Raw genomic sequence first — 19,916 nt, 5'->3', positions numbered from 1 at the left:
TTTATAGCAATTTCAGTGCTATTTGTATTTATTAGGTATTTTTATAGCAATTTCAGTGCTATTTGGTATTTATTAGGTATTTTTATAGCAATTTCAGTGCTATTTGTATTTATTAGGTATTTTATAGCAATTTCAGTGCTATTTGGTATTTATTAGGTATTTTATAGCAATTTCATTGCTATTTGGTATTTATTAGGTATTTTTATAGCAATTTCAGTGCTATTTGTATTTATTAGGTATTTTTATAGCAATTTCAGTGCTATTTGGTATTTATTAGGTATTTTTATAGCAATTTCAGTGCTATTTGGTATTTATTAGGTATTTTTATAGCAATTTCAGTGCTATTTGGTATTTATTAGGTATTTTTATAGCAATTTCAGTGCTATTTGGTATTTATTAGGTATTTTTATAGCAATTTCAGTGCTTTTTATCTGTCAGTTTTCTACAAGTTTTTTTTTAAGAGATTAAAAAAATTGAACCCAAATTTCAAAGGTATTTTGCTACAAAAAGTTTGATATACTGTCAAAAATTAGACTTCAGAAATTTGCTTGAAAAATGGAGAGAAAGTATCAGAAAGTATGTGCTGGGATAGAATTAAATAAAAAAAATATATTAATGGTCATTACGAAATGTTGCTAAAAGTAACCAAGTCATTTTAAAATGTCACGATGTAGGTGAAAGTCCTTAAGTGTTAAAATATCATTACATCTCACTAAGATGACACCATTTTACCAGACATTACTGTCTCCTTGGGGGGGGGGCGGATACCAGGTGCCTTCAATAAGTTTCCAGGCTTATTTCTTTGTATGGGCACTTTTTATTGATAGTACGCACATGAAACTCTAGTCACCTTCGAAGTAATCTCCTTCGGCTGCAATGCCCTTGTTGTATCGTTCCAACAACTTCTGAAAGGACCCATGAATGTCCTCCCATGTGAGCGTGTCAATGACACTCGTCACAGCATCTTTCATCTCCTCAACTGTCTCATAACGACAGCTTCTAAGGTTTCCCTTCAGCTTAGGGAAAAATCAAAATTCATAGAGAGCAAGGTCTGGACTATAGGTAAGGTGTGGAACTGTCTTCATACCCATCTTGGTCAAATAGTTTGTGGCAAATATGGAGTTGTGGATTGATGCATTCACACAAATCTTCCGCATCTTCACTTCCTCGCAAACAATTGTGTCTACAGTTCCCACACTGACATGAAACTGTGCACTTATTGCCTCTATAGACACACAACGGTTCTTATGCAGGACTTCTTTATTTGGCCAATCAACTCTAGTGTTCTGACTTCCTTACACCTCCCACACATACCATCATCCCTCACAAACTCCTTGCCTTCCTTGAATCTCTTATAGCACTCAAAAACTGATGCTCAATTTCTGAAAGAGGATCCAGAAGCAGTCTAAAGCATTGGAACGTTTCTGTGGTAGTTTTTCTAAGTTTAAAACAGAATTTTATTGCATTGTTTCTTTCTAAAATGTTCTCGCATCAAGATTGCATTTTTTAAAATTCACCAGCTGTAGCAATCAGGCTTAGGTAGGGTGTATTGCAATTCCTGTTGTAGCTGTTCATTTGAACCTGAAATCATAAAGATTGGTCAGTCATTTCATAAGATGTATAGCTATAATGTACTGATTTTTCAAGAGTTTACGACAATTTTAAATGCCTTTATAAAAAAAATATTAGGAAACTTATTGAAGGCACCTCGTATGTTCATTTATCAAGACACCTGGGAATTTTCGCAGGTTTTATTTGGTTTTTGTGGGGTGGGGTGTCAGTATAGTATGTTTTTTGCTTACAACACCATCATCCCAGAATAACCTTCTTTATATATATATATATATATATATATATATATATATATATATATATATATATATATATATATATATATATATATGTATATATATGGGGGGAGTTATACTATTTATTCTATTGCCATGGTATTATCCCCACAGGCTTTAACTTCTCTTATTTGGGGGGAGAGGCTGAAAGTTTTCGTTCATATCATCCTGCTAATCATTACCTCCTCCTTTGAGGGTTCCAGTGCATATAGTTTATTTACCATTCTGCAGTTGCGTAGCCAAAATGTGTTATATAGTATACAAATAAATACACATTTGTTCTTACTATAGTCCGGAGAATACTACTTCCGGTCTTTACATAAGGTTTACTATTTGACCAAATCCTTCAAGGTGATTGGCTACTGGTAACTCAACCAACCGACCAACCACGAATAAAACAAATAACACATTATTTATTATTGCTTGTGCAAACAAGAATCAACTGTAATGCCTGTACGACTTGTGATCATTGAGCTTTGAAAAATACATAAAAAAATAATTTTATCTTTTTATTATGGCGAGTCCAAGTAGATTTATAAAAGCTTATATACATAAATAATAATGAAATATATATATATCTTTTTTTTACTCCTTGTTTTTTGAGATGAAAGCGCGTCAGACTTTCTTGTCCAATTATTTTTTTTATTGAATTGTTAGGAAAATATTTACTGATTAGTGTTCAAACGAAGCCATAAAATGTCAGACATTTTGTGATTGCTCTTTTACTTTTTTTTTCTTTCCGCTCGTCTGTTGCTTCTTTCTGGAAGGGTGAACTCAACCGATCAGTTTTTAATGAAATTAAGATCACAGAATTAAATGTAAGAAAATCGTGCAACTTTTGATTAAATTATTTTTTTTTTTTTAGATGAGAACTTTTCTTTTTAAGGGAAACTTTGTTCGTTGGTTGGTCTGCCATACTTTATCATCATCATCATCATCATCATCGTTATTATCATTGTCGTAGTCATTATCATCATTATCATCATCGTCATTATCATGGTCATCATCTTCATCATCATCATCATCATCATCATCATCATCATCATCATCGCTATCATCATCACCGTCATCATCATCACCGGTTTAACATCCGCTTTACATGTTGGCATACGTTGGATATGTTTACTTCTCTTCCACTGCAAGAACTTCAACGCCAGGGTCAGATAGTGAGATTGAGAAGTCAGCGCCTCCGAGTAGGCACACTCTGACCCATAAAAAGTGCCTGGGCAGCCCCGCCAGCATGCCACGGTAGGGCGCTTCATGCAATAACTAACACATTTCCAAAGAGAAGAAAAGACCTGAGAGGGGGGAACCTCCTAGAACTGCACAGAACTAGTGCCACCACAAAATCAACAGTACAGGAATGCTCTAATCTCTGCTGATTTTGGAGGCCAAGGATAAAAATCCCTAGTCGAGATGCATGCTGCCAGATATTTTAAGAAATTGACTTCCAAACTATCTCTGGACAGATCTGTATTTATCTTTTGTATTTCTCAAATTCTTCCTTATCACTTCCTGTCAACTTATCTGTTGTTGCTACCCGACACGGACTTCTATTATTATACCTAACGGAATAAATTTATTCTATACAACCAGGCAAACCCGAAGTTGCCCGTGATCGAATGAGGATCAACGAATGTTCCACCCTCCAATACTTTTATTGTCACTGAAATCAATGAAATTGGCCATTTTTCAATCAGATCAATTGATTGCCTGCTCTAGTAAGGGTCCCATTGTGGTGTACCAGGAAGAATCTTCACATGCCTCCTCGCATTGAATTAGTTCACAGTACAATGTAATCTACATTGTAATGTAGAGAACCTACCGTTTATTTTATGAAATTATCTTTATATAATGACTTGAATTAAAATTCAAAAGTCAGGTATCATAGTTCAGTTGTGATGTAAACAGAAAACTTCATCTCAAATGCACCCTCTGTCCTATTAAAAAAAAAAAAAAAACTAGTATTGATTTTATATGCTGGGCCTTTCTGCTTGTGTGGTGATAAAACTTCTTGAATGTACTTGTGATGTTAGTTTATATAAGGTGTTACTTTTGGTCAAAATCGAACTGTTCATTCTTTAATTCGATTTATTTGATTATCGATTTAAAATATCTATTGGAGGCATTCCTATACAAAACCTGTCTAAGAACACTCCCGGACACATGAAGTACGTTTGCGTGAAATTTCAAAAAAATCGATCCAGCTGTTTCGGAGTGCATAGGGAACGAACTCACACATACGCGGTCCTGGATATGACCGTGATTTTGAAGAAAGATTTTTTAATAGAATTTTTTTTTTTTTCAAGTCGGTTTCTATTTAACCCATAGTTGGGACCCTAACAGGTACTACCACTCCGGGTCAGAGTGGACCTGGGAGCAATGGTAATTAAAGGGTGGCTCCACACTCTCTAAAGCCTGCAAGCTGGGGCCTCACCACTGGATATAGTTTAAGGTCATATCCAGGACCATAGGAGCTAGAGTCGAAGACGAGTGAGAGAGAGAGTTGGAGACGAAGATAGGAGACAAAGCTGACATGATCAGAGGAGGGCCCCTTTGGAAGCGAGGGAGAAAGTTTTAAACATGTAGAAAAAACATTGAATTCCTGGATGTCATCATCATTTCGACCGGTCGAGCAATAATAAAGAACATCATTATATTTTTTTAACTGCCGTCTTCGTGTCGCCTTTCTACCAAATTGAAGGTACTGTGAAATCATTTATATGAACATTATTCCCACTCATCTTTTATAATGAACTTTGTGTAAAAATTAATCTAAGAAATGTGTCCCCCTCTCCATCTAAGTAATGAGTTGTCCCCTCCTCTTGTGATATAAGAACTGATCACCCTCCCTCAACCCTCCTACGAGATATGTTATAAGAAACCACAGACTGTAAAATGTTATAAATGTCACTTCTCTCTTCCAGCCTCCCCTCATCAGCGGCGTCTCCCCAATATGAAATCCCCTATGCAATAGCATAGATAAATACTTCTGCAGTTTTAACAAAAGAGCTCCAATAATATCGGGGCGTTTCCATTTATGCTAATCATCCTCAGAATACCGACATCAATATATTACATATGAAAGAGTTCGCTGTGGAATTTCCACAGGTCCCACTAGTATTTATATTAACAAAACAAAAAAAAATGTCAAATATAATTTTTTTATATATTTTCTTTTCTGCTTTTCTTTTTTGCATTGCAGTTCCACCAGTCATTCTATTACCAATTGGAAACGTTGTGGCTGAAGAAAACGGCACTAAAATTTTGAATTGTCAAGTTTATGGAGACCCGCATCCGTTAGTCTTTTGGGCCAAAGGTCAGTAACTGCTTTTCAGTTTGTCATGGACCGTGGTATTTATCGTCCATTTTCGATGACTGTAGATGTAAAAGTAGTTTCATTGTTATATACTTCTGGTTATTTAACTTTCACCCTGCATGACCAGCTTTGTTTGTGATTAAATAATCACAGGAAAACTAATAGTTGGAAAATTTTTAATCCTATTGAATTAAAAAAAGAATAAACATTTGGTGTGAACTATGGCATTTATTGTGTTTTTGGATTTTTCAGAGAAGGATTGATAAAACGTTTCTGAATTTTGGAGATGAGGATTGGTTATTTGTATTATTTGGATTCATCGGACTACTGTTCTTATCTTGATTTTCACAACGTTTCGGTCGATGTAACCTCCAACCTTCTTCAGGTGTATCTTATCGAACTCTTGAATGTTTCTGTCGAACTCGGGAATTTGGACGGAATTTCGAGCGGAACACCTTATTTACTTCACAGGGGTAGCCTGCTCTCGTTCCGATTGGATAGAGGTCCTAAGTAATTTGCAATTGTATTTTTCGGTCGCCCACATTGAGGACTGAACCTTCAACCTTCAGGAGAATACCACTTTTTACAATTGATTTTTCCAAGTACTCTAAACACTGCACCATGGGTCCTTGCGGACAATCCTTGTGCGAACTTTAGGAGCTTTAAACCTATTTCTATTTTTAGTTGTAAAAATCACTATTTATTACTGCTTATTACTCTATATTAACGCATATATATTAATGTTTTTACTTATTACTTGTATATATTATAATACATAGATAATAATATATACAATAAGTAAAAACATTAATATATATATATATATATATAAACAAATGATTAATAAAACATGTTAAAAGACATCTTGAAAAAGAGTTAAAAACATATTTAATTTTAAAAAGGAAGCACAAGATAAGTGGATAGTCCTTAATCCGCGGACTTTTTTATGAGTGGATAGTCCTTAATCCGCGGACTTTTTTATGAGTGGATAGTCCTTAATCCGCGGACTTTATATATATATATATATATATATATATATATATATATATGTGTGTGTGTGTGTGTCTGCCTAAAACTTTCGTCAGAGACAATGGATTTTCACAAGATCGGTATCATTTTGAAGCTGGACCCTTCGGACGACAAATATCGAAAAATTGGCTAAAACATTAATTCCTTCACCCTCAGCTTGGCACTTTTTTACAGGGAGGGGTCGCTTTTTTCGCCGATATTTTCGATATTCATCCCCTTTTTCTGATTGATTAGCCTTCCACTTCCGGTTTGACGATGGACAGAAGGGTTTTTTTTTTTCACTCCTTCGCAGTATTTATTTTTTTATCAACACACACCTCTAAACCACGGACAACGCCGGGCACCCAGACTAGTATGTATATATTGATCGATTGTACATGCACAAACGTATTGATTCAATAAATTGGAACTGCATGGCCGGTTCCACCGTTATACCTTAAGTTGCTTCAGTGTGAGTTTATCCGTTACATCTCTGTATTGTTCTAACTTCTATAAACCTTAATTTCGTTTATATACACATTAAACAATGTTTCAAGTAAACTACTTTAACCTCATATTTCACTGTCACATTTATTTATCTATGCATAGTTTCTACATTCTGCATAATTAGAAATAATTTAAGATAAAAATGTTATAACACAGAGAAATGTGTGTGTGTGTGTGTGTGTGTGTGTGTGTGTGTGTGTGTGTGTGTGTGTGTGTGTGTGTGTGTGTGTGTGTGTGTGTGTGTGTGACATTGTCGGCAAATGTGCAAAAAGTCTCTACCAAACTCTTCTCTGAATATTTGGTCTACAGAGTTTAAATTTAATATACAGGGTATTTGGATCAGTAGCACACTTTGATTTAGTTTTTAGCCAGCAAAAATTGCTGCTAAGGAGTCAAAATTGAAAACAAAACTGTTGACCTTGGCAGGATAAGTCGAATAGGACCTTACTCCTACTGTTACTTTTAAGCATGCTCAAAATTAAAGTCGCTTAATTTTTAACATTTCGTATCCATCTGTCGGTAGCTCAGACAGTAAGGACGCTGGAGAGATAAATAACGATTAAAGCTAGAGAGCTAAACGTTCTGGTTTCAATTCTAGCAGATGGTACTCAAGGTATATTTTTTCATAACCTTTGAAATCATTATTGGATAATAATAAGAAATCTGCATGAATTAAAATACAATATTATGCGTATTTTATGACCGGCGACCTACTAGTATGTATATGTGCATATATATATATATATATATATATATATATATATATATGACTACTTCATGTAATCACATAAATTAATATACGAGAGTATAAATTTATGCGTAAACTTTAAGTATTTACTTCAACAGTGCTCAATATGTAGGTAGAGCTAGGTAGTAAATTATAAAATATATATGGCAATTAAGCTACAATGAATATTCCGCGTTTCATCCATGCTGGGTTGTTCGATGTCTATATATACACTTTTAAAAATGCATAAAAATAAATATGTACATTTTTTTTTTCTGCAAAACTACTCATTTTCCTGAAACATTCAAGGAAAAACGGCTAGCCAGGATCCACCCTGATACCTTGCTCTTTGATTATTATTTTCCCTATGCTAGGGGTTAAATGGTAGAAGCCTTTTCGTAATAGTATTAGTATTTAAAAGTGTATATATAGACATCGAACAACCCAACCTTCCCATACGCACACATATTTGTCCTTCCCGACATGGGTAGGATTCAAAAACTGTCTTTTTCGCACGATCTATGGCTTTTTCTTTTCTTACATTTTTATTTCAATTATCCTGAAGATGTCCTCTGAAATAAGGACGAAACGTTGATTTTTTAATAATTTCATTCGGTTTTTCTATTTTTCTTAATATATATATATATATATATATATATATATATATATATATATATATATATATATATATATATATTTTTTTTTTTTTTTTTTTTTTTTTTTTGATGAGATCGGCAAGATAATTTATTGTTCTGTCCATTGAAACAACTTGTAATGATTTAAGTAAAAATCACCGAGGTTGAAATAATAAAAAAAAACATATTTAGCTCTACTAACGTATTGAGCACTTTTCCCCTGTTTTTTTACCAAATATATCTCCTAATATATATATATATATATATATATATATATATATATATATATATATAGAGAGAGAGAGAGAGAGAGAGAGAGAGAGAAAGAGAGATAAAGAGAGATAAAGTAATAGATAGATTTAACTTTCCAGACTATAGATATAGAATTTCAGCATATATATATATATATATGTGTGTGTGACATTGTCGGCAAATATATAATGTGTGTGTGTGTACGCACAGAAAAAAACATACATTTTATGATGGTGCTATAAAGACCGTGAGAGTTCACTTTTGTAAGCTATTCATGAATTGTTGTTTCTCTTTATTGCCTATGATTAAATTAATGCACCAAAGGGAGACAATTAATAACCGTCTTATACATTTATATCAATTACCTCCCTTCTTATGAACCATTCCGGAGTTGTATCCATCATCCGCTCTTTACAAACAAATATGATGCCACATGAAAGGAAAAAGGAAAACAAATATATTTGCAAAATCATGAAAAGAGTTGGCGAATCGTAGACAAAAGCAGGCAGAAGATCTATAGAACATGCCAAAGGTTAAACATTGTGTACGTTATTAATATATATCTATTCAATTCTCCTAAAAAACAATATAAACATAAAAAAACATGGCTGTTAAGATACGTCCATTCAAACCGTATGTTTAACTATGAAACAGACGTGACAGACCGACAGAAATGCTAAACTTAAACATGACAGACTAACGAAAATTGCATTTCAAACGTAAGCACGAAAGACCAAGCAACATACTATTTTAAACCTAGTTCTATCTCAAACTTAAGCATGACAGACCAACCAAAATTCCGTTTCAGACTTAAGCTTAACTAACCAACTAATATTCTATTTCAAACTTAAACGTGATCAACGAAAATGCTATTTCGAAGTTAAGCAGGACAAACGAAAAGGCTCCTTTAAATGTAAGCATGACAACCATTAAAAAATTATATAGACGAGCATTACAGATCAACGAAAATTTTATTTCAAACTTAAACGTAACAAATTGATGAAAATTATATTTCTAACTTAAGCATGCCAGAAAAACCTAAGGGTAATTTTAAATTTAGGCACTACAGATCAACCAAAGGGTTATTTTTAATTTAAGCATGACAGACTAAGGAAAATTCTATTTTAAACTTGAATGCGATTGATGAAAACTATATTTTAAACTTAAGTGTGACAGATCAACGTGAATGTTATTTAAAACGTAAACATAAAAGATGGATAAAAACTATATTTTAAAATTAAACAATGAGAACAGTTCCGATAAACCTGGGAAAAGGAAGTAATTGGAATTAAAGGGAGGATTGACACCATATAATGTATAACATTGTGGAAGCAGCTGAAATATGAACTAAAATCCTTGACTGCGGAAACCAACTCACACACCCAGGTAATGGCAACCAATCACAGTTAAGTTGAAATGGAAATAGAAAAAAAGGCTATAGATAATAAAGCATAGCAAAACTGTGGTGAATGGAGAGGCAATTCGAACAAGCATTAAAAAGCAACTAACTTGAATAGCCACCCTCTTCCTTTCCCCACCACTTTAGAACCCCTGACCAAGCTCTGGCAGTGGTAAAGGGATAAGTTGACTTCATATACTTCACTGAAGCTGGGATATGCTCTCCGTGTCACTTCCAAAAGCAAGTCAGTTCTCACAGGAACATCTAAACTCAATATCTTTCAACTAATGAAAATCGTTTTAAACTCAAAATCTAACACACTGATAAGAATTTAGAAGCCCCTATAAAAAACGGCGAACTAATCAGGCAAAGATGATACAACCCGGCCCACCTGGAAGGACCCAAGAATATATGATCACCCCTCCATCACGGTACGATTTAAAAAATTTAAAAACCCAAGAACAAGCTCCATCATCTTGCATGCCCTTTCATGCACGTTTAAGAGGTCAGGCAAACAGAAGCAAATTGTCACCCACTAATACACACTAACAGAAAAAGGTAAACCTCTACACACACAGTTCCACGCTGCCTAATACTCATATGCACATAATACTCACATATGCAAATTCACCTAACACACACACACATATATATATATATATATATATATATATATATATATATATATATATATATATAAAAATCACCTAACACATATATATATATATATATATATATATATATATATATATATATATATATATAAAAAAGGAAGGAAAAGATCTACCTTAAACCACTAACCTAGTTCTAAAACAGATCCTTTGTTCGATAAAATGCATGCCCATTGGCTGATAGGAGGGGGCACGGTGGATACTAGAAAGCTGATTGGCTAACTAGAAATCCTCAACATATATAAAAACAAGAAGCAACCACAAAGATCGCGCATAAGCCTGACGAATCCTACAGTGGATGAAACGCAGAATATTCAGTGTAGCTTAATCGCCATATATATTTTATAAATTACTAACTAGCTCTACCTACGTATTGAGCACTTTTGAAGTAAATACTTAAAGTTTACGCATAATTCTATACTTTCGTATATTAAATTTATGTGAGTAAATGAAGTAGTTATATATATATATATATATATATATATATATATATATATATATATATATATATATATATACCAGTGGTATCCAACCTTTTTTACATAATGGCACACTATTGAGTTTCTATAAATTTTTGTGGCACACCTATCATAAAAATATGCATTTTCTACTCATTAAGCCTTTTTGCAATAAAATAAAAAAGAGTAATTTTTATTTACATAAATCAACATATCCTGTATTCAATATCTGGTATAGAGTAATAATGTGAATGTCAACAGGACAGTTGTGCCTGGTGTTTTCTAACTACTGCTGCAATACTCGGGCGAATGTGAGAGAGAGGCACTCTTAACTCTTCTTCAATATTTTAAAATCTTTCACGTTTTTATTTTTAATGCTGTTTAGGTAAGACATTTCCATTTTTTTTGGGGGGGGGGGTGCAAAGGAGTCACCACTTATCAAGGCCAGGAGGCCACTCGAGGATAAGGGTTAATGGGTGTACATTAGTCAATAGGATAATAACGTAGTAATCAGAAGTAGTGGAAATTTTATAAATTGGATTACCTACAGCGGGGAGGGGGGGCCGTTCATCAAGAACTTGTTTACATTGGACTTGAAGACAATCAAATTGTAGTCAGCTGGAAAGCAGGCGAACGGAAGAGAGTTCCACACGCGTGCAGTTCTAAGAAAGAAGCTTTGTTCGTGGAATCTACATTTAGGTTTAGGCACAGATAAAGAGTGTGGGAAATTATTGATAGTGGTTTTGGCTAGACGAGTGTTTTTCATGAAAGTTTGGCGTGGGGGGGGGACCATAGATTGAAGCTCAGACGAACACTTACCATGAAAATAACGATAAAGCAGAGACAGGCTCACAACATCTCTTCAGTGGGACAGAGGTTGCAGGGAAGAGAAAAGGGCATTCCTTACTGAGCTACGAAGTCTATTTTGAACTCTGCCAAGACAGGATAAGCTGCTTCCAGCAGCTCAGGCCAAATGTAGCAAGGGTACTCCATCATTGGCCGTACCTGGCTTTTATATAGGTAGAGAATTGCATCAGGAGTGAAATATCTACTGGTGCAGAAGACGAAGTTTAGAATTGAAGTAAGATTTCGATGGCTTTTTTACTTAGAATTGAAATTGAGTGGTGTCATCATGATTTAGAAATAAAATGTTTTTATTCAACAAAATAAAATTAAATGGCTTCTAGCTTTTATTTCTTTGCGGCATACCAGTAGCAGTGTCAGAAATTTCGTGAAAATAGTGAATAATTCCACCCCATCTTTCCAAGCTTATAACTCCTCGAAAAATGTAATTCAAGCCCTAATTTTTTTTTTCAATTAAAGGAGTAAGGACCAAGGTTTTATTTAAAAAAAAACAAAACAAAACAATGTGTTTTTTTTTTTTTAAAAAGGTTTTAAACTTCGGACTTTACAGGTAAATTTCTAAAAAACTGATTTTTTTGTTTGTTTTAAATTTGAATATATTATTTATTGACCTTTTCTCTTCAATTTGTGATATATAAACCTATTAAACATAAATTAATTATTTACTTTTTAATAGACATTTCAAAATGAGAGGCGTAAATTATTCGACCCCCTATCTTTCTAAGCTTATAACTCCTCGAAAAATGTAATTCAAGCCCTAATTTTTTTTTCAATTAAAGGAGCAAGGACCAAGGTTTCATTAAAAAAAAAAAAAAAAAGACAAAAAGAAAAAATGTGTTCTTATAAAATAAGGTTTTAAACTTCGGACTTTACAGGTAAATTTCTAAAAAACTGATTTTTTTTTTTGTTTTAAATTTGAATATATTATTTATTGACCTTTTCTCTTCAATTTGTGATATATAAACCTATTAAACATAAATTAATTATTTACTTTTTAATAGACATTTCAAAATGGGGGGGGCGTGAAAATGGGGGGGCGTGAAAATGGGGGGGCGTGAATTTAAAAAAAACGTTTGTCTAAAATATTATATTCGGTTTATTGGAAAGAACATAAAATTTCACATTGACCCTGAAAATATCGTAAAAATAGAATCAATAGAAAAATTTTGATAGATTTTTAAAATTTAAAAATTTAAAAATATTGAGTTTAAAAATTGAAAAATATTGAGTTCGGAAAATTCATTACTGTTTTAAAAAAAAAATAAAAATATTTTTATTACTTTTAAAACAACTGTAATAGTTTATTTTGGAAGTATAATCCATAAAGAAAATAAATAACCCACTTTTAACAGAGAAATTACGAGATTTTTATATTGTATTCGCAGTTTCGTGTTAGGGGTGTCAAAAATTCCTACAAAAATTCTGATACTGCTAGCATACCAGTAACCATTCCACAGCATACTAATGTGGCGCGGCACACTGGTTTGGAACCACTGATATAGACAAGCACATCCTTTGCCCTCGTATTTGATATTCACTGAACATTTTTTTTTACCAAAACACGAGTTTGTGTAAAGTTTCCCAAGTAAACATGGCTGACTAAAAATAACATTTTCTCTTTTTGTAAACTTGCAGTTATATAAAGGTTGTGTTATTCAATCATGTTTTGCTAAAGTTTTCATTTGCAAAACTCTGTTCATGGGTTTTTTATTACTGTACACATAGATTCGAAAAAGTTGTCAAAAAAACAAATATATAACAAATAAATGTTATCAAAGTCAAGATAAGTTACTTTTCTACCAAACTGGATATATTTTTCGTGTTTTTATTCAATGTAACATGTTTATTCAGATCGAAAAGCATACAGTGTTTTCAAAATGGCGCCCGACTCTCTCTTTAACACGGTAAGTACAGGAAAAGGTGTTATAAATAATAAACTAGAAAAAAATACTGTTAGAAATTCGCTCAATATATGTTACCGTGACATAAGTTGATATATATTCGGTGTTTTTTTTTTTAATAGTATTTTGTCTAGTTTATTATTTATAACACCTTTTCCCAAACTTACAACGCTAAAGAGAGAGTCGGGCGCCATTTTGAATTCTCCATTACATCGGTAAACACTGCATGTTTTTCGAGCTGAATAAACATGTTACATTGAATAAAAACACAAAAAATGTATCCAGTTTGGTAGAAAAGTAACTTATCTTGCCTTTGATAACATTTATTTGTTATATATTTGTTTTTTGACAACTTTTTCGAATCTGTGTGTACAGTAATACAAACCCCTGTTCATATTAAATTAGCAATTGCTGGCTGGTGTTCATTCTACTCTCTCGATATTGATTTCCAATTTAATAGTCATACGCTTCCGTTTCATATGCTTTAAGTTCTTCGTTCACTATAAAATAGTCAACATTTTTGGTAATCCCCGATTATGCAGTCAGCATCCAAAAATATGAACGTGAAAATATTTGAAAAAAAAAAAAAAAAAAAAACTGAACTAGAAAATCTAATAAACACAACCAAAATATTCAGGCAAGACATCCAAATGAAATTCGAAATGGAAAATTGGGCACTGTTGATGAAAAAAAGGAAAACTGGAAACAGCAGAGGACATAGGACTGACTAATCAAGAGGTGATGAGGATACTTAGCAAACATGACGCCTATAAATAACTGGGAGTTCTTGAAGCAAACATTATCAAATCAACAGAGATGAAAAAGAAGATTTGAAGAGAATATCTGAAAAGAGCAAAAAAAAAACTCTTAGAAATCAAATTATATAATAGTAAAATAATAAACCGAATAAATATCTGGACAGTATCTCTAGCAAGATACTCTATACCGTTTATCGACTGGATAAAAGAACTCAGATATCCGAATCAGCGACAAAACACTTCTGACCATGCACTTGAAGGATTACACTGACCAACTCTATGTAAAAAGAAAAGAAGAGAGAAGAGGGCTGATAAGTATTAAAAAAAAAAACTATGTGGACGATGCTATAAACAAAAACTAGAAAAATAATAACCCAAAAGACAGAAATGCTGATCAAAAAAGAGAAACAGCTACATGAACGATTTATAAAAGAGGCTTACAAAAACACATACCTATGAAAAGGACAGGTGAACAACAAAACAGAATCACTACCGTTAGTCGCACAGAACACAGTCAGAGCAAAGTACATAAAACTTGATAAACCAATAAATGTGGACCTTGTGGGACAAAGAGACAAACGGGTAAACCACATCATAAGTGAATGCAGCAAACTATTCAAAGAGATGTAAGCGTATACATGACTAGGTAGCGAAAATGGTCCGCTAGCAACTAGGCAAATGTCTGCACTTTCAATATCAAGGCAAATGGTACAAGGATACACCGTATTGGAAAATAAAAAAAAAATCCTATGGAACATGAAAACAAAAGCAGACAAATCTAAGGAAATACATCGAACATGCCAGAAAATTGATAAGAATATGAAACACCTAGATGACTAAAGTAATGCCTGGGAGAACTAGGACTAGTTCTAAGGGTTGAGAAATGTAATAGGTCCCACATTATCAACCAAGCTCCAACCCCTGTCCCATCGATGCAATGTTGCATTCTTGTGACTGTTTTATAAGTAATTTAATGGGATGTGCTCTGACAGACTCATAGCACTTGTACTCTCTCCACGTAAATATACCAGACTACCCCGACATGCAGCAAAATTGTACCCCTCCACTGTAGAGGTCCCTAGATGCCAGAAAGCTTTCTGCTCTAATAATTTTTTTTTTCATAGACTTTGGAATCCCCCCTCTTTCCTGCTTCCCTGACTGTACTAACATGCAGAAATGTAAATGTAGTGCAACAGATATCTTGTTGCTCAACTCCCTCCTCAGGTAACTTTATAGGCATGGCCTCATATAGTAGCCCCTTATTGCTTCCAAGCAGCAATGTCTTGTTTGAAGTGAATAAGTGTAGTAAAAAAAAAAAAAACGGTACTAGGAGCAATTGGAATTAACGAGAGAATAGACGCCACACAAATGTAATGACTCCACTGACACATATGCAAATGACGCTAGCGTGACGTCAGAGAAATAAATGAAAATGAATTTTGAATAGATTTGTTTCAGTATACATCGGGCCGTGTTACTTTCTTGTCATTTTTTTTTTTTTTAAATGTAATTTTTACAGTTTTAAAAAACTTTTTTTTTTAAATCCTATCATTTATTATCGATATCTTAACCTTTTGGCATGTCTCTATTGCACTAAAATCTATGACGTCATTTTCGATCGAACAGGTCTACTTAACGACGGTCGTGGCAATGTTTCACTATAAATGTATAAAATATATATATATATATTTTTTTTTTACACAGTGGTCACCACTTATCAAGGCCCGGAAGCCACTCAGGGATAAGGGTTATTGCAAGTACATTACGTTAGTGTGGAGATTTGATGAAGCGTTTACTTAAGGGGGCGGTTCATTAGGAATTTGTTAACGTTGGACTTGAACACATCCAAGTTGTAGTCAGGTGGGAAGCAGGCAGATGGAACAGAGTTCCACAGGCGTGCAGTTCTAAGAAAGAAGCTTTGTTCATGGAATCCACGTTTTGATTTAGGTACAGATAAAGAGTGGGGGAAATTTCTCACAGTGGATTCAGCTAGACGGGTGTTTTTCGTGAAAGATTGGCGAGGGGGGACCAGAGATTGGAGCTCAGACGAGCACCTGTCATGGAAATAACGATAAACAAAAGGATAGGCTCGTAAAGTGTATTTCCTAATGTTTACTTAGCATCAAAAAATAACTTTTTTTTATTTTAAATTCTACAATTGTTACACCCCTCATCCCTCTTTTATCAGAATTTATGTGAATGAATTTGGTTATGCCCTTTAGAAATTTTGCAGACTGTTTTGCTTCTTGTAATTACTACTTTGACTTTATTTGGAACATTACTAATAATAAAAATGGCTGCCGATGTTTTCTTCATTTTTTTTTTTTTCAAAAGAAAAATATGAATAAATATACCATTAGGAAGACAGACTTAAAATTTGGTGTATGATTTATTTAAAAAATGTAATAAAAAAAAGAAGGGGGAAAAAGCTTCATTTGAAATGATGTATCCAAACTGACAAAGAAAATACATTTACCAAATTTAATTTATTCTGGACATTTTTACGACGAATATAAATAGAAAATATGCTTTCATTATTTATGTTTTGGTTTGACCGTATAAAGAAAAATGGAAAAATCAAAATGGCGAATTTTACCTGAATATTTCGATATAGTATATAATAAAAAATATATATGGCAATTAAGCCACACAGAATTTTCCGCGTTTCATTCTCGCGAGGAATCGTCAGGCTAATGCATAGAATTGATGTTACCACGTGTTTTTCTATATACACTTGGAATTAAGCTTGCTCGTTAAACAATAACATTCTTCGTTATTTCTGCTCCTGTTTTCACCAGTCAATGGTAGGGCTTTTATTAGGTAAAGGTTTAGTTCACCTGTATTTCCTCTCCTTTTGTTTTTCTTTCTTTATTCTTCTTTTTTTTTAAGGAGTAATCATTTTGTGTGCATTAAAAAGTGATTTTGTTTTTCCTATGTTTTTGTTTATATTTTAGGTGTTATATTCGTATAATTTTTTTTTTCATTTTATAATAATAATGATAATATGTATATTTTTTTTCTACAAGTAGATCACCGAGTCTTGCCCGGATGTAAAATACGCTTAGATATGATATTTTAATTTATGCAGATTTCGTATTTACTATGATAGAGCGTATTCTTTATTTGTTATTATATTGTATCCAATATACAGTAGTGATTTCCAACGTTTAATATATATATATATATATATATGTGTGTGTGTGTGTGTGTGTGTGTGTGTGTGTGTGTGTGTGTGTTTTAACAAAATCAAGACATGAAGGAATAGATTGATAGCAACAAATATTGTATTTCATCGTTAGTTACAATTGTTTCAAGACTATTCGGACAAATTCAAACTTTATGTCGTTTGAAAATTTTCACAAGAACAGACTTTCGTCAGACGTATTAAATATATATATATATATATAGAACTGCCGGTAGAGGGGTAGAACTGCTGACTGTCACCACGACGGTTCTAGGTTCGATCCTCGGCTTGGGAGAGGTGCTAGTCTAGCGGCACTGATGAGTTGTGATACAACGAAACAGAACTGTATGTCGATGAATACAAATATATTATATATATATATATATATATATATACTAGCATGGATGCCCGGGTGTGGAGGTGTGTGTTGAGCAAAAAAAAAAAAAGTGGTAGTAGAAAGCCAGGCTCGAACCCGTACCGCGAAAGAGGAAAAGAACGGGAAAAAAACGTGAAGTCTTTGCTGTTACGACCACCGCCAAACCGGAAGTGACGTAGGTTTAAATTAAGGCTGGACAATCGAAAAGAAGGGATGACTTTCGAAAATACCGGCGAAAAAAGTGACCCCTCCCTGTAGAAAAGTGCCCAGTTGATTGTGAAGAACTTAATGTTTTTAGTCAATTTTTTGGTATTTGTCGTCTGAAGGGTCGAGCTTCCAAGCGATACTGCTCTTGTGAAAATTCGTCGCCTCTGTCGAAGGTTTTAGGCAGACATGCAAACATACATACATATATATTGGTAGCTCAAATTTTCGACCCAAACCAATTAAAAAGCTTACCCTATCTCTGAATACCCTTTATGTAAAATTTCAAATGTTTAGACCAGAAATTGTATGAGTAGTTTGGTAGAGACAGCATAGGTCACATTTTTTTTAACTTTGACCCCTATTATGACCCCTTAACATTTATTATTTTGGGCTCAAATCAAGTTATTATGTTAGATCCATGTCCAAGGAACCTATATCTAAAATTTCAAGTGCTTAGGCCCAAAATAAGTCGGAGGAGTTTGGTAGAGTTCTCAAAGGTCAAATCGTTGAACTTTGACCCCTTTAACAGCCACGTTTCTGGGCGAAAACGTATTACAAAGATTTTCCAAAATCTTAATACCCTGGATATCAAATTTCGAGTTTGTAAACTGAAAATTGACAGTTATTGTGTAGGGAAATGTACACAGACACGCACACTTTTATGTATATATATAGATTTGACTTGCATACCATCAGCTAGAATCGAAACCAAAACCTATTGCTCTCAAACCTTATTTGTTACAACCTTATCTACATCCATACGCATATAAAAAGTAAAAAGAAACGTTGTTAAGCCTATAAATATATATTTGTGCATGCGTGGGAAAGAACTTTAAGTCGACTTACACCTTCCAAGTTCCAACCTTTTTAAATTTGGAACGCTTAGCAGCTATTTTTACAAGCTAAAAATCGAATTTGTTTCAAAAGTCCAAATCTCTTTTATATGAAGCTTAAAGTTTGTAGACCAAAAATTGACAAAATACTTTATAAGAAACCATTCCTCATACACACACAGACAAGGTCACTTTCATATATATATATATATATATATATATATATATATATATATATATATATATATATATATCACTAAATATTCTAATTTCTGTAAACAGAACGAAATATAATTTCTTTTCTTTTTCTATTATTTTTTTCTTAGTACTTCTTTTTAGAAATATATATTTATATATTTTACACCTACAACTTTTAAAAAGATGTCATCCTTTCTCTAAGGATGGTAATGTTTATAAACCGTTTGTCATGAATATTAGGCATAAAAAAACGACTAAATAAAAAATTTCTGAGCGTGTACTTATTATTTGATATTCGGTTTAGAATCACAGTGTAGTATTTGTATTTGTGTACGGTTAGAAGAAGTGTTAGATATTGTGATCCTTTGCTAGTAAGTATTGACAATTTTAACTAGTATAAATATTGGCGAGAGTCACATCAGTACATGTCAGGATAATCTAGGAGCAAGCCGAAACATACCCAAGTGGTGTTATTGAAGTGAATGAAAGGTTAGTTCCCTAGAGAAAGTGCGCTAGAAATGCAAGTGTCTGGCGATAGGGGGGAGAGGCGAAAACGTCATTCCTTCAAGGGGAGGAACAAAAGGATTTTAAAAGTTACTTTCTTGCCGGAAGTAATTACTAATGAGATACGTCCGACATTGTAGAGATCATCTAGGCGAGTTGAAAGATCGTCTATAGTTATTTTCTTTTTCTCCGGGAATTAATTCCTATTTTAATCACGTAAATTCGTTCGAGTTGAGAATAAACGACATGGAAATTTGTATTCGTGTTT

The 19,916-nt window shown here is 33.3% G+C and overlaps 1 protein-coding gene across 1 annotated transcript in view; it reads left to right on the top strand.

Annotated features, from left to right (window-relative positions):
- Positions 1-19,916, top strand: part of LOC145254833 (neuronal cell adhesion molecule-like) — an 898,760-nt gene that overhangs the window by 170,178 nt on the left and 708,666 nt on the right. The window contains exon 6 of the mRNA XM_080113668.1: positions 5,053-5,166. Within this exon, the coding sequence (XP_079969794.1) occupies positions 5,053-5,166 (114 nt within the window). The remainder of the gene's footprint in view (positions 1-5,052; positions 5,167-19,916) is intronic.

This window comes from Euprymna scolopes, chromosome 30 (assembly GCF_053919585.1).
Source record: "Euprymna scolopes isolate OS-2025 chromosome 30, ASM5391958v1, whole genome shotgun sequence".
Lineage (NCBI taxonomy): Eukaryota > Metazoa > Mollusca > Cephalopoda > Sepiida > Sepiolidae > Euprymna > Euprymna scolopes.
The sequence above is the reverse complement of the archived record's forward strand: the minus strand, read 5'-3'. Positions and strand labels throughout refer to the sequence as shown.